Source organism: Eucalyptus grandis, chromosome 2 (genome assembly GCF_016545825.1).
Source record: "Eucalyptus grandis isolate ANBG69807.140 chromosome 2, ASM1654582v1, whole genome shotgun sequence".
In the NCBI taxonomy this organism is placed as follows: Eukaryota; Viridiplantae; Streptophyta; class Magnoliopsida; order Myrtales; family Myrtaceae; genus Eucalyptus; species Eucalyptus grandis.
Genome location: NC_052613.1, coordinates 35476593 through 35492539, shown reverse-complemented (window position 1 = coordinate 35492539; position 15947 = coordinate 35476593). Strand labels below are relative to the sequence as shown.

General features: G+C 44.0%; 2 protein-coding genes across 2 annotated transcripts; both read right to left on the bottom strand.

Annotated features, from left to right (window-relative positions):
* Positions 1-12179: 12179 nt before the first annotated feature.
* LOC120290682 (putative disease resistance protein At3g14460) lies at positions 12180-14744 on the bottom strand. Its single transcript, XM_039307039.1, has 3 exons — positions 13626-14744; positions 13201-13539; positions 12180-12728 (listed from the first exon to the last, which is right to left on the bottom strand). The coding sequence occupies exons 1-3, from the start codon at positions 14742-14744 to the stop codon at positions 12180-12182; spliced, it is 2007 nt and encodes a 668-aa protein (XP_039162973.1).
* Positions 14745-14770: 26 nt separating this feature from the next.
* On the bottom strand, positions 14771-15727 carry LOC120290681 (putative disease resistance protein RGA3). Its single transcript, XM_039307038.1, has one exon. It carries the CDS (start codon positions 15725-15727, stop codon positions 14771-14773), a length of 957 nt encoding a protein of 318 aa, XP_039162972.1.
* Between the last annotated feature and the right edge of the window lie 220 nt (positions 15728-15947).

Genomic DNA, 15947 nt, shown 5'->3' with positions numbered 1-15947 from the left:
ATGAAGTTCAAAAGAAACCGAAAAAAGTCTTCTCTGAAATCTCAAGTCACCTCTCCCTGCTTTAGCAGCGACGAAATCGCCAGCGGCCCACCGTCACCGGCGACAACGAGCGTGTATACTGGAACAGAGCTAGAATGGAGAGAGCTTGTTGAGCGGACTTGAGAGGTTTCTAAGCGCCTAGAAGTCGCTCTGTTGCTCCTAAAGGAAGCTCTGTTCTCCCCTGATTTCGGTGGGGAAGACCCGAAGTGCTCCATTCTCAGTTGAAATCTTGTCGCCGCCGTATGGTAGAAGCAGTTTAGTTCCTGTGCCTGATGGTAACGAAGCCTCGATATGTTTCTTGGAGAGTTTGCTTGTCCTGATCTATTGAACACGTACTTGTGCTGCTAATCATCATTTTTGGGCCTTGTAAATCAGCTTTGTCCGCCCATGTTTTGCCTTCTGGGAATATGTACAAACCTTCCCAAGTCAGTGGTTCAGAACAAGCGTTCCCTCTGAAGCAGTCTTCATGAAGACTGAAAGAACTTAACCAGCGGCTGCCTCTAATTTCCGACAAGAAAGTCCGTGGCGGCGGCATCTGGAAGGCCTTCGGATACCTGGGTATGGGGCTCTATGGTCATCTCTCTGCATCTGTTTTTGGCGGTAAGTAGCCTGTCTCGCTGAGTAAAAGGTATGACCCTGGAAAGTAGCAGTAGAGGCTAATTATTTCGCTAATCTGTATAAGATGACAACAGAAGCGACAGCATCAAATTTGGCTGCCCCATTTGATTTTTCTCAGGACCAACCGACGGATTTGCAGCTATATTATTTCGGCATTTTCATGATGTTCACCCACAACTTCCAAGAAAAAAAAAGCTTGAAAAATCCGTGATTCTATACACTCAAATGTCATTCCACACTCGGCAAAAATGGGTTGGTTGGGGAAATTATGCAAGCTTGTCGATCCATTTTGTAGAGTTATCTAGAATTCTCTAAACTACAATTATCTAGAAGATCCTAGAAGAATTGTTATGCAGTGGCTTATAATTTGTCCATAGCTGAAGCATGTATGCAATGATGACACAATTGAAGCAGATATTTATGGCACAAAAATTGCTAGAAATCTAACAGAAAAGCTCAAGTTAATGATTCATAGCTGTGGCACTGGAGATGTCACGCCCCGACCCTCTCGGAACGCGCCCATCCTTCTTAACTGGTCAATTTCAAAAATTGCTAGAAATCTAACGAAAAGTCAAGTTAATGATTCATAGCCGTGGCACTGGAGATGTCACGCCCCGACCCTCTCGGGAACGCGCCCATCCTTCTTAACCGGTCAATTTTAAAGTGTGATATCCCAGGACTAAGTATCGCCGACCCTTTCTTTTTATTCGCGCATGCGGAAATAGTTATAAATCCCCAGACAATAAAATAATGGGATAGAAGAGCAGGCTATATTATTTTTTCTTATTGAAATTCACAACCACACTTTTATTAATAGCACACTTGTCTCACACCTATCTACACTAAGACAGGGTTTACAAAAAGGATGTGATCTCAATCCACATCCGGGTTATACTCAAGATCCCTCTCTGGATCATCTTCTCCTTCAAAAGTCTTTCTCCCCTTCAAGTTCCTCGTCCTCAGCTTCTCCTCAAGGTCCTGAAATGGTTATTCAATAACCAATAAGACCACGTTTCAGCGAATTCTACTCCTTAATACCCGATTAGTAAACCAATACACTATGGGCTGCCTAAACACGCACGAGTCAAATGACTTATCTTGACCTCAGATTCTATTTGCATATTAGTACAGTTCAATAGATACTCAAATAATCACATCACCGATCGAAGTATCGATCAAATCGACCTAATCGATTACATGATAGTCGGACCATTTCTAAGTTGTTTATCCCACACCAAGCAATTCCTTAGATTTAGTGGCTTTACTGGTCCCACCCGACCTTTCCGCATCTAGTGGCTTTATGGTCCCACCTGATCCTTTCAAGATCTAGCTGCTTTACTGGGCCCCACCCGACCTTTTCATATTTGATTTAGGAATAAATATTAAATTCACTCATAAATTACTTTAGCACCAAATAAAGCTGAAATAATAAACGGATTGCATCACGTCAAGCACGAAATTGGCCACCGACCATCCCGGTTGAATTTCCGGAAAAATAATTAATTAAATAATTAATTTCGAAAATTAAATAAATAAATATTAAAAATCCAATTTAGGCTCGTATTGCCTTATTGGAGTCCAAAACGGGTCGGGAAAAATCCCAAGATACATTCAATAAATATTAGAGGCTCTCTACTTGCTAATGACTAAGTCTAACCACCAAACATGCATCATTAAGTCACTAATTTAATTGTTCTAACCTAATCTAACCACCTAATTACACTTAATTAAATCTAACCAACCATGAGCATAATTAGCAAACTAATAAAGCATTAGTGAGTAAAACTCACTTGCACTAAACGAAGGCCGGGACACCAAGACGACAACGCAACGGCGGCCGAACTTGGGCCGGGCCAAGAACTCGCAAGCCCAAAGAAACTTTGGACTTCAAGATTGGGCTGACTTCTTTAATCACTTGGGCTTGAAAATACTAAATTGTGGGCTGCTTGCTGGGCCAGAATTAAACTGAAAATGGGCTCTATCTTTGGGCTGAAATAAGCTAAATTGCTAGGCTTCAATTCTAATTGATGATGGGCTGAGTTTCCTTGGGTTGAAGACTCAATGGGCTGCGGCAACAATTGAAGACACAATCTGAAGTTTTCGTGGGTCGCTTCTGTCCAAACGTGGGCTGGGCTTGTGGCTTCGGTGGTCAAAGGAGCTGATGACGTACGGGTCGGTGAGGCGTGGAGCTGCTTCGAGGCTTCGGTGGGGTCTTCGCTGCTGGAGAAGACACGAACGCAGCTGCAGGAATTTCACTCGGTGGTCAACAGGGTGGGAGGAAATCAATTGTTGTTGACCGAAGGAGACGGACTAGTGGACGCGTGGGCTGGCGTTCGTTGGGTTGATGGGCCGAGAACGCCTGGCAGCAAGAGAACAAGAAGCAGCAGGGATGCTGGCGTGCGGCGCTGGAAATGGGTAGCTTCGGTCTTCGAGATTCACGGGTGCTACTTCGTTGGCTTACGGTCAACAAAGGGGAAAAACTTGATGGTTTTGTTGACTGAGGGAAGGTAGGCCGTGGACATGTGGCGCTGCAGCTTCGGTGAAGTAAAAGAAAAAGAAGAACAGCCGAGGAAATGAAAGCGAAGCCAGAGGTTCACGCGAAGGAGATGGACGGCGGTTGAGCTGGTGTTGCTGGCTGCTTCTGCTTCCGCTGGCTTCTTCGTTGCTGCAAGCATGCGGAATGGAGCAAAGAGGAGAAGTCTTGGACGGCAGCTAAGTGAGAGGGAAGAGAGAGATGGATAGAGATGGAGTTGAGGAGCCCACCAGCCTTCCTTTTCCACATGATTATCCCCTTAAACCCTTCCTAGTCAAGTCTTTCTTCCTACTCACCTTAAGCCAAAAATGCACTCTCCAAAACATCTCAATTGGTCCAAAAATGCTTGGGGAAGGCTACATGAATTTTAAAATCATGGCTTCAAATCGACACTCATCACATCTCATTTCATCTCAAATGGCCTCCATAAAATCAATTTAAAGTCCAAATTAATGTTACTTTTTTTTTAAATCCGAATTTCACAATTTTTCAGGACATTTATTTCTTCGAAGATTTCCCAAATTCGACGTCCAATTTGATGTAGAAAAGGTCTGCATAATTTCTATAGGTCCCTTCGCCTTATAGCTTAGATTGAAAGTCGAAAATCTCTTCATTCCGACCGATCCGAATTTCGATTATTTTCCGCGGCGTCCGAATCGACTTTCCGTAAAAATCTCAAAATTTCTGAAAAATCTTATGAGACCGAGTTGACGTTCTTAAAATAGCTCGTGACATCACAAAACTTTCAATTTCGAAATCAAACTCGAATTGGCGTTAATTTTCATTCAACACGTTTTTAGCGTGATCTAAACTATCGTAGTTTTAACTTTTTAAAGCAAATGACCCGTGGTTGATTTTCTTCGAGCTACTATGAACCCACTCAACTCAATGGAGACTCTTGATTGTCGTGAAAATTTCAATGATTCAATTACGAACACGGGGTACCAAAACAATAAGAAAATCGAGTCCAGTGTCGGCCGACGAGAATTTTCTAATTGGTGGTGTCACCACGATTAGCCACATATCTCTATCGATCCAATCTATCTTTGATTTCAAATCGATTTTTAACTGTGCCATAATGACCTCTAAAGATGGACACGGTCGAGAAGCCGATTCCTGATCGAGTTTTCAAGTCTATTGCCTTAAAATTTCTTAATAATTTCCCCAAATAGTCTATTTATCTCGAGAGTGATCGACTCCGAGAATAACCCTATAGGCGCATCAATGAAATGCCCGATTTATTCAATAGAAGACAGAGTCGAAAAATCTGGATGTCACAAGAGAACTGGCCTATCCAACTTTATTGGGCTCTTAATTTGTCCATGACCAAGTTGAAGCAAGTATCCCTGACCCAAGCACATATAATTTGCTAATAGTGTCGATGGAAAATAGGCTCGTAGAGCTCACATATTGTGTGCAGATCAATCGGCTCAACTATAAATCCCATGTACATAGCTTGCTCACGTGCACCAACCATTATAATACAATAAATTCCTTCCAATTTGTCCCTTTGCTAATAAATCTCATACACACATACACATACCTTCACATCCAAGTCTATGCTAGATACTAACCAAATTCTAACAAAATCGAATGGAAGCACTTAAATGGGAAATCATACTAAAAATGGGAGTTAAAGTCATGGGCGGAATTCTTCATGAGATCATATCATTGTTTATGTAGATGGTTGGGATTTCTTTGATGAGGTGCCAATAGTTGCCCGCATGCTTCGAGCATTGCTTTTCGAGAAGTTTGCAGTCTCCGATAGACATATCCTCAAGCGAGAAAGGGAGGCTGGCCTTGGGCAAGTATCATGGGTCGGTCAATTACAAATGATCACATACTCATGCGGCCTTATGATTATTATCCCAAGTCAACCTTACACACACTCAGCTCACACAAACGAAGTATGTGATTGAAGCTCGAATAAATTACTTGTGAATAAGAGTTTACATTTGAAGGGGGAGGGTTTCCTATTTATACATGAGTGGGCTTGATCTTAGCCTTTGATCCTCTCTCGATCAAATGGTCATATTTAAATATGTACAATTATTACAAGGCTACATGCAGCTCAAGAGGCCCTAAGGCGTGGGAAGCCCAAGGGACGTCTACCATTGGTCTACAAGGTCAATCCATAGGGAACCCAAAGGGTCACCTAACACAACGCCTGACACAAGGATCTGAACGGCACCGCTTATCCTGTGTTACGCATGGGCCGATTCGCATTACTCATTAGTCAACTCGTACATTGATTGTGGGTCGTTCCTAGATCATTCATGGGCAGCTCATGGGTTGGCCCTTGTATGGGACGCGACCTGTCCTTTAGACATCTTGGATCGTGCTTGTCCTTGGGTCGTGTCAATCTCTTCCACCTATTTGAGCGACGCCCTCATCACGTCCCTAGCATGGAATGTTTTGATGTGCTTCCTAAATTGCTACAAAGTCTCGGAGGGTTCCCAACTATCTTCACTCTCTGAAAGACCATTCCATCGAACTAAGTATTCTCTCCTTGGGGCACAATACCTCTTCAGAACGACTCGGTCGACCATGATGCATTTGACCTCTCAATCATACGAGGTTTAAGCCTCAAGGGGTGCCCATTAGGATATGCCTCGATCTGGGTCCTCCTCATCTACATGGAAGGGTTCAAGCATACTTACATGAAACACGGAGTGTACATTAAGTTTGGTCAATAAGTCCAGCTTGTATGCAACCTTCTTGATCTATTGTAGCACTCGGAAGGGACCTTCATAGGGAGGGATCAGCTATTTATGCACATTTCGATATTCATGGCCGATTCTCCAAATCAAGATATGGAATCCAACCCTTCTGAACCATATGTGGTTCAAGCAAACAATCTTTCTCAGAATATGACCGCCTCCTCCAAACAGTTTTTCACTGTTGACGATATTCCATATTCCAAATGGCAAAAGATTTAAGGGAGTTCCATACTTAGTTAAACACCCAAGCTCTTACCAATCAGGATAAATATGATGTCATTTTTGGTTTCATCACAAGGTTCACAGGTAGCCTCAAACATTCGTGGCAATTGGTGATAGAACAAGATCAAGTTCAATTTCTACTTTCACTAGATTTTAGCCATGCCATAACCTTCATCTACTATTTTTTCATTGGAAAACCTTCTGACCTTCATGAGCTCAAAAGAAGAGAATTTTTTGAAAGTAAATGTTGTTCTTTCCAGAAAAAACATCTTGATAAACATTATCGGAAAATGCTTAAGCTTTTATATAGTATTGGGGCCAATCCAAACCTAAAGCAAATCTTTTTGACTTCCATCCCCAAAGAGTTATCCCAAAAGCAGTGACCATATCGGTCCTTGTAGTATTGGACAGGGTTTCCATTACTCTGAAAATATTGAACAAGCTTTTTGGGATCTAGCTTGAAATCAACTGAGGAACACATGGTTCAATCATGAAGAGGGTTGGAAAATAAAAGGACTTTCTTCCTTTTCCTTGCCAAATTTGATTGACACAATGCTGTCTCTCTTTTTGACAAATTTGGAGTTTGAAGATTGGAAAGACTTGTTGTTCAGATGCAACTTCTCATAGTTGATAATCCAGGTTTCTAGAAGGAGCTTGGCCAACTTTTCCTTTGGGATTTGTCTGGGAATATGAATGCATGATGCTTGATCATTCTGCATAGAGATGAATAAAGCATCTTCATTTCCATTGTGGAAATTCAAATCAAGAGCATGGTTCGGCACTCAATACACCATTTGATAATGTAGGGTTGTTGTAATAGAGTCGGCAATTTGGGGAGCACCAGTGAGCTGCACCTAGACTTTTAGAAAGGAAAGTAACCGGGGGTCTAAAAGAGCAATATTGAAGTTTGGATATAAGGTTACAAAGATTGTTCCGACATTTATAGTAGTTTGAATAGTACCAATGCAAACATGCTTGTATTCTAAGAATCGAGTATCCGATAATGCGATTCTTGTCACAACCAGCAAGCCCTTGCAACCATGAAAAGTAGGGGCAAGGCGAACAGCTCCATAATGGACATGAGAATATCCCTGTTGGGTTTATTTCCTGGAAAACTCTGGAGGGATTTGAAGAGTAACAAACTACTCATTTTCAGTGGCAAGAATGTGATGTTGATCGAACTTGGAGGACTGGACATACTCTTTTACTTCCTTTGGAGTTTGGCGGATGAGTTGTTGGATGGAGCGAATGGGAGAAAATGATAAGGTAGGTTTAGCAAAAGCGGAATAAGGGTTCATAAGGGGAAGTTGGGTTTTAGAGATTTTGATTTCATTGCTAAGAGAGACTTCATAGAGATAGTCGATCTTAGACACATTTGACACACAAAAATCTAAAGGGGTTGAAGAAGATGGAGATGTGGGGAGAGAAACCGGTGCTTCTAGTATTTTTGGATCAATCATGATGTGAAGAGATCTTCTTAGTACTGGATTCACCTACTGAGCGCATGGAATGGATCTTATTAAAATCAAAACAATGGCTCTAATACCATGAATGGACCTAAACTTAGAACTAGGGAAGACATAATCAGTTTCCTGCAGGTATGTCTTCCCACAATGGGTGAACCTCTTATTCAAGTCCTTCATGGACAGCCTTTTAGCAGAAAACTACTCTGACCTTTTGTTCAAAGCCTAGAGATACTTAGAGATGCCAAGATGGTAACATTTCTAAATATCTGAGCTACATTTCTCAGAAGATCCTATCAAGCTAGAGAAAAAGATGAGTCATTTGAAGTAAAGTGAGTGTTTTGTGTAAAACTCTCAATGGCTTTCTAAACTCCTCTTCTTCTTTAGGCTGGTAGGATCCTTTGAGAAATGCAGCTTGAATAGTTAGAAATGTTACCATCCTAGCATCTTTAAGTGTCTCTAGGCTTTGAACTAAAGGTCAAAGTAGTTATTTGCTAAAAGGTTATCCCTAAAGGGCTCCCAGATCGGTTTTGGAACTAGTTTTGTAAGTACATGTCCAAAACTCTATTTCCCCCCCTTATTTTTATTATTTCTCTTGCAATCACACGGCGTTTTTCCTCTTGGTTTTCTCAAACACGCATAGCACTCCTCTTTCATCGTTCCTCTTCCTCACTTGCTTCCCTCCCTCATCGACTCCCTCTCACACTGTCCGATAAACGGATGGTTTTCATCGCTGCAAAATTCTTGTGTACCATGTGGATTGGATCGCCTAATTTCTCTTTTGTAGAATGAGTTATGTTTGCATAAATGAGTAGCTTCATATAGTAGTTGTGGAAATAAGATTAATATTAGACTCATGTTTGTTGCTAATTCTTTACCTTATGATTTTATTTATTATAATTAGCCTCGTGGATCCTTAAGTTTTTGTTTAGTCAAAAAGTTCATGTATTTATATATATTACAAGTGTTTAACATTTCGATACAAATTAGGAGGATTACGTTATTTTCTCGCGTATTAATATAAAATTCGAAATTGTATAGAATATTGGGAGATTGTAAAAGAGGTTTCAATGGAAATAGAGTTAACCCTGGAACCAGATCGGAAAAACAGAGTGTGTTGGATACATGGTCCAATATAAACAAGGTCAGGTACAGGGTCCAAAAAAGGGGAACCGTAACAGGGTTGTGTACATGATCCAAATTTAGACCCTACCCACTCTAGACCCGATCACCCCTAGTGACCATTGACCCATCAATTTTGGATAAATCTAGCCCGTTTACATAGTCTAATTCATCCAAGCCATGTTAAAGGGTCAAAAGGAATTCAACTCCAAGCCTTTAGATTGCAGCACGCGAACCGAACCATATTAGATAGGCCGCACGATTGGTCAATTTGCGTAAAAATCAGCTTCATGCCCCTGAACTTAACCCATACTTGATTGGCTTATCAACTCAAAGCCCGGCCTACACCCGCCTCTTTTCTCACGCTCTCTCCGAGGAGGAGGACGCGCGCGCATGATGAAGAGAAAACCGAAAACGAGGTAGCTGAGCATGGAGATTCCATGGCCGACGACCTCACGCGCGAACCCTTCTATAGAACCCTTTTGTGAATGCATTTTTTCTTTATTATGACCGTTCACAGACGGGGGCAGAGAGGGTCGGCGGACCCACCTGCGTTCGGCCTGATTCTTCCGATCGGAGAAACGGAGGAGGTGTGCACTCGCCTGGCCTTCCTCCTTCGAACGTTCGCGTCCCCGTCGATGTCCCGTGGAGCTCGTTCTCCCCTATTTGCTAAGCGAGCTCCAGGCAGCCACTCTTCTCGAACCAAGTAAGCTTTAAGTCTTTTGTCCTGCCCTGTTTCGGCCAAACTCGGGACGGAGACCTGTTGTTTTGTGATCGTACATATGCTGGTTGTGATCGTGTCGGCACCTGTTGATTTTGTGTCTTGTTTGCTCATCCTTTGTTGGTCGCGCCATGACTTCAAGTCCCTAAAGTGAGTTAATGTCCTGCTCTCGTTCAATGCCCACAACACGTTTGATAAAATGTGCAAACCAAGTTAGCGTGTGGTCCATTACTTTGAGCTCTTCTGAGCATGTTGCCTTTCATCGACAATGAGCGTGACTTCCGTTAGAAATCTTTGGTTAATGAAACCATCTCCATATTATCTTTATATGGACTTCTCGGCTTCTTTTGTCCTCACGGTGGTGGCTTATGGTGGTGGTCAATGATGAGAGGCGGCTGCCGGTAGAGGTCCGGCGAAGGAGGTAGTGAATTTGTCCGTAATTTGTGCTTTGGCATGTTGAGTTTTAACATTGGTTTAAAGTTTATACTACTAGTCATTGCGTTTTGTTGCGGTCTCTATCTCCGGGGACCGGAGCTGGTCAGGCGGTGCCGACCTGGAAGCAGCCGACAGAGTCGGCCTCGTAGTGGGGAATGGTCGCCGGCCATGGCGGTGGTCCGGTAGTTGGGAGCGGCCGGAGATGAGCCGGGTCCGGGCTGTCCGTCATGGCTCATCTCTGGTTGGTTTCGGTCGTATGGGGAGGATGAACAGGCTGAGAGCTGGGCTTAAGTGGTTTAATAAGAAATGGGTCTGCTTTGATTTAAAGTCATTTTGGGCTGGATTTTGGGTTTAAATGGGCCAAATGAGTTGTGGGCTTAATGAGAATTAGACTCGGGCTGGCCGCGGTTTTATAAAGTTTGGGCTGGACGAAATTTAGTCCGGGCTGAGGTCCCTTGGAGGAGTTTTGGGTCTGATCTGGTTTGGGTAAAACTAGGCCTTCATTTGTGTTGTTGAAAAAGAGGGCTTAAGACAAAGCCCACTTGTGCCCATTAGCCCAAGTACCACCTGGCCTGGGATCCTGGGCAATACTGTTGGCCACCCTTTCGCGCATGAGATGGGAGGCGGCAGTGCCACCCCCTGCTCCTATCCCCTCCGCTATTCCCTCTGACTTTTTTTTTTTTGTTCTTTTCATTGCTTCTATTTCTAATTTTCAATTTTTCTACTTATTTTCTCCGATGTGGCGCCAAGAAACTATACCAATTTGTGTTCGAGAAAACTCCATCCCAACATTAACAATTGCGGAGGATTGGAAAAAAGAAAAAGAAAAAAGAAAAACGACATGAGATTTTTCATCCAATTAGAACATGACGTAAGTCATTAAATGATTCAAATGCTTGGATTTTACAAGTCTCAGTACCCAAATTAATGAAATTTAAGTGTCAAAACTTCAAGCGCCTCAGTACAAATTCTAGTCAGAAATTCAGAACTAGCGCTACCTTTGAAGGAGTCTTCACAAAGAGCAGTGGCTGCCTTGAACATTTGACAAGAAAGTCTGCGGCGGCGGCATTTTGAAGGCCTTTGGATACCTGGACATCGGACTCTGAGGCCATCACTCTGCATCTGTTTATGGCAGAAGCAGCCTGTCTCGCCGAGTAAAAGCTATGACCCTGCTAACTAGCAGCAGAAGCTAATCATTTTGATAATCTGACTAAGACGACAACACAAACGACAGCATCAAGTTTGGCTGCCTCCTTTGATTTTCTCAGGTCCAACCGACGGATTTGCAGCTAGATTATCTCCGCATTGTCATGATGTTCACACAATTTCAACAAAAACAAGCATGAATAATCCGAATTCTAATGCGCACAACCAAATGTCATCCCACATTCAGCAAAACTTGGTTGGTTTGTCGAAATTATGCGAAGCTGTTAAATTGTCGATCCATCTTGTAGAGTTTCCTAGAATTCTCTGAACTACAATTATCTAGAAGCTCCTAGAAGAACTGTTCTGCAGTGGCTAATATTTTGTCCATGGCCCAAGCATGTATGTAATAGACACAATTGAAGCAGATATCTCTGGCTCAAAATTTGCTAGAAATCTAACAAGCTCAAGTTAATGATTCGTAGCTGTGGCACTGGAGAACTGACCATTTCAACTCTGCTGGGCTCTTAATTTGTCCATGGTTAAAGCATGCAGATGATAAAGACACAGTTGAAGCAAGTATCTGTGACACAAGCACAGATAATTTGCTGATTGTGTCGATGGAAAATAGGCTCGTAGAGCTCGCATATTGTATACAGATCAATCAGCTCAACTATAAATCCCATGTACCTAGCCAGCCTGCTCATGTGCACCAACCATTATAATACAATAAATACCTTCCGATTTGTCCCTTTGCTGATAAATTTCGTACACACATACACAATACCTTCACATCACGGTCTATGTCAAATACCAACACCAAAATCTAACAGGATCAAATGGAAGCACTTACATGGGAAAAGTTAATGCATATTTTTACCAACGCCAGTAGTCGAAATCACACTGAAAGATAAAGACGTGGGCGGAATTCTTCATGAGATCAGATCATTGTTTATGTAGATAGTCGGGATTTCTTTGATGAGGTGCCAATAGTTGCCGGCGTGCTTTAAGCATCGCTCTTCGAGAAGTTTGCAGTCGCTGATGGACAAATGCTCGAGCGAGGAAGGCAGGCCGGCCATGGGCAAGCACCTCAGCTTCTGGCATCCACGAGTGTATAAGCGCTGGAGAGAGCAAGGGAGGCCACTTGATAGACTCTAGGTTCCTCATGTCGGAGAGATTAAGATAGGTGAGAGAGGAAGGAGGAGATCATGATCATTGCCGTCACCCTCTGGAGGAAAGCACACCATATCTCCAAGTCCGCCAACACTCCCGTCGATCCATAAAGATTGGAGCGACGCGAGTGTGTGCAAGCCCCACTCTCCCACATGCTGCTCCATGTTCACGCAGACCCTCACCTCGAAGGTCTCTATATTGGGAGGCAACCCTCCCCTGGGAAAGCATTTGATGTTCTCGCAATCGACAATATATAGGCTCCGGAGGGATGTGAGGTGATGCAATTTATCAGGTAGAGACTTTACATTCGGGCAACTCCATAGGCTGAACTCGGATACGCTGGCAGGAAGTGGAGGGAAGTGCTCCAGCTCCAGAGCGGCGCACCCAAATATCGTCAAGCGAGTGAGGTGGGAGAGCTTGTGCAGGCTCCGAGGCAAGCTTCCCAATTGCTCACAATAGAAAATTCTTACATCTTCAAGCAACTGGACGTGGTGTTGGTGGCCCAAGTCTGAAACTATCTCCGCCAGTGACTTCACTCCCTGCAGTTATGAATCTTAAGCCCTTGAGAGTCGCCGGCAGTCCGCCCTTGCCGAATGGTGATGCGGGCAGCAAATCGCATCCGTAGATTCTCAATTCTCTCAGATGAGACGTCTCATTGCCAATCTTAGTGCCTATGGGAAAATGCTGGAGATTCTTGCAGTTTTCGACGGTCAATGATGTCATAGATGCTGGCAAACCGGTCTCTGGAAAGGACCGGAGTTTTGGACAGTTAAGAACGATCAAGCTATGAAGAGAGGCCAGATTGTGCATCTTGTTTGGAAGCTTCTCTAGGTTTGAACAATCGCTCAATTTCATAGCTTCAAGGCGGCTAGGCAACTCTTTATCACTTTCTCCAGCTATAAAAGATACGAACTGAGGGCAACTTGTGACATCTAGGCTCTTCAGGCAAGCAAGATTCTGAGCATAATCTGTGTCCTGCCACAAGTGTATCAGGTTTTTGCATCTTCTTACCTCTAACTTCTCTAACTTGGTCGAGAAGCTTGTGTACCCAAGAGGAAAGCAAGCGAGCCCCTCGACATTTTCAACAGCAAGAGTGGTGAGAGAAGTCATGTTAACTAAGCTCTTAAAAGTCACCTCGTTACAACCTCTGAAGTATAGCTCGCGGAGAGACGAAAGACTAACGGCAGGTGAGGCATCCAGAAGCGGACATGAATCGATATCAAGCCTCACAAGGGCATCTATTTTTTCGGGCAATCGTCCCTTCAACATGGGACAATTGCGGACCATTAGATGCTGAAGACAAGGGAACGGCACTTCTATTTCTTCGGCGCCATTAAAATGAGTCCAGTCCTGCCAGAATGACATATCCTTGAACTCCAAAGTTGTTAATGATGGAAAAGGCTCTATAGTTTCGTAAAATTGAGCCCACTGAGCACACAGCATCCAGACCTTCGATGTGCAGTTCTTTCAGGAGGATAGCAGCCCGAGTGATGGTAATGATCCGACATTACAACAGCCACACAAGCGCAAAGAGACCATGTTGAGATGCGATGGATTTCCAACCAGAAAGGGAATTCAATGCCGCTGTAGTAGGAGATTGTGAGATCTTGAAGGTCTTTATGAGGCTGAAGAAAGTCAACGACCTTCATTTCAAGCTCTGCGTTCCGCGAATCTACAAGGGGTTCGCTCCATTTCATGATTAACCGGTCAATTCCACGCTTCATATGTAGATTAGCATCCTTAGCATCTCCAGCGTCTTTTACCCTATGCAACTCAGAGATTAACAGTTCCCCCTGTTGCTCAAGGTGTTTTAACTCCTTTAACCTCCGCCCGTTCTCTGTTCCCACTATAAACTTGGACAAAATCTCAAGATTCACCAAGTTACCTATACGTCGTGGCATGGTTTGTAGGCTCCGGGTTTCTCGAATGTCGAGATATCGTAAACTAATCAGCTTCTCAACACCTTGAGGCAATCCAGCAAGGTATGGGCAACCCCGTAATATCAAAGCCTCTAGGTTGAACAGCCCACCGATGGATTCAGGAAGCCTTTCAATCTCAGTGTAAGATAAATTAAGATAGTGCAGATGCCTCAATTTACCTACACAGTCTGGTATCGCGTTGATGCAATAATGACTCAACGAAAACACCCTCAAATACTTCAAGTCCAACAGCAAGTCACCTAGCACGCTTTGGGACAAATGCAACATCGCGAACTTCCTGGGTCGCGGTTGCAATGAGATGAAGCTTCTTAGTCGCTTCATTCTGTGATACACGGTAAGTCTTTCGGATGCAATTCCGTAGCTCGAAATGAAGGATGCGTGACGAGCTGAAGATGCATTACTCTCATTGCTCTCTGACTCAAACCCCCGTGAGCTAAAGTGCGTCGGGCCAGCAACTGACTTTGCAAGGTCATTCAGAAGATCATGCATCGAGAACCACAAACTGTTGCTGCTTGATTCTTGAAAAAACGATCTCGATACTAACTCCTTGAAATAATTAAGACCTGTCTTCCAGAGGTTCTCTCCTTCGCTTCTGTGTACCAAGCCCTCCGCCATCCACCAATGGATCAACTCATCCCTTTCTATTTCGTAATCCTTGGGAAAATCGCGCAGTAAGCAAAACATCTCTTCAGATGAGGGGGGAGATGGTGATAACTGAGTTTCAAAGAGGGAAGGATCTCGTTTCTCGCTTCTGGTAGATCCCAAATTCGGCTTTTGGATATAGCTTCCCACTCGTGGGGATCGACGTGGGTACGTAGTAGTCCGCCCAACATCTTCACAGCCAACGGCAAGCCTTTGCACTTCATCACTATTTTCTCACCGAATGATTTAAGAGGGGTGTGGTGGTCGAAATTTTTGGCGCCAAGAGCGTGATAGGCCAGTAAAGTCAAGCAAGCATCTTCAGGCAGCTCCTTCAGATGGTATGCCGGAGCACCGGCCATTGAAGCAACACGGAGGTTACGAGCTGTAAGGACGATCACGCTCCCCTCAGCTCCGGCTTGGAAAGTCTTCAGGAGATTGGTCCACTCTTCGTACTTCTCTGTCCAAACATCATCCAAAACGATAAGGAATCTCTTCCCAGACAGATGTTTCCACAACTTCTCTTGGGGCCGGTCTAGGTCGTTGCCTTTGCCAGACAAACCAGGGATATCCTGCAAAATCCTCCTTGTAATGGCGGCCACGTCGAAGTCATTGGACACGCAAGCCCATGCTTTGACATCGAAATAGCTGGCGTCATGATAGACTTGCTGGGCTAGAGTGGTCTTCCCGACCCCTCCCATCCCTATTATGGGAATTATTTTCGGGATCGCATTTATGTTGTTGATGCCTTCTTCTTCTTCAATCAACAATTGAATGACGTCCATCTTTTCCTTCTCCCTACCTACAAAACAAGGCTCTGGGACATACGTCGTGATAGGCCGCTGCTGGGCTCGGTCGGATGCGGACTGGCTGGCCTCCTTCTCTCTCAGGCTTAGGCTATCTTTCTGCTTGATAATCTCCTGCAGTCGATGGTCGATATCCTCTATTTTGGACCTCATTTTCTGGTCACGCACGAACTCTCTGGGACTGAAGCAGCTCGGTACGACCAGAAGTGTCTGGCTCACCCTCCTGGAATCCGCCGCCTTCTGCTTTTTTCCTGGCTTGAGCATCGAAGTCGTGGAGCAAGTCCTCGATATCGTAGGCCAAGTTCCGGAGGTCCTCGAGCCACAACTTGACTCCAGCATCACCAGTCAACTGCTTTTCCTCCGCGTCTTCCAG

Excerpts from the sequence above, each read along its gene's own strand:
- LOC120290682 (XM_039307039.1), bottom strand. The coding sequence starts at position 14,744 with ATGGCGGAGGGCTTGGTACACAGAAGCGAAGGAGAGAACCTCTGGAAG. Across the intron at positions 13,540-13,625 it reads ATCGAAGGTCTGGATGCTGT|GACTGGACTCATTTTAATGG; the intron begins GTGCTCAGTGGG and ends TCATTCTGGCAG. Across the intron at positions 12,729-13,200 it reads CCAAGTTAGAGAAGTTAGAG|GGAGTGAAGTCACTGGCGGA; the intron begins GTAAGAAGATGC and ends TCATAACTGCAG.
- LOC120290681 (XM_039307038.1), bottom strand. The coding sequence starts at position 15,727 with ATGAGGTCCAAAATAGAGGATATCGACCATCGACTGCAGGAGATTATC.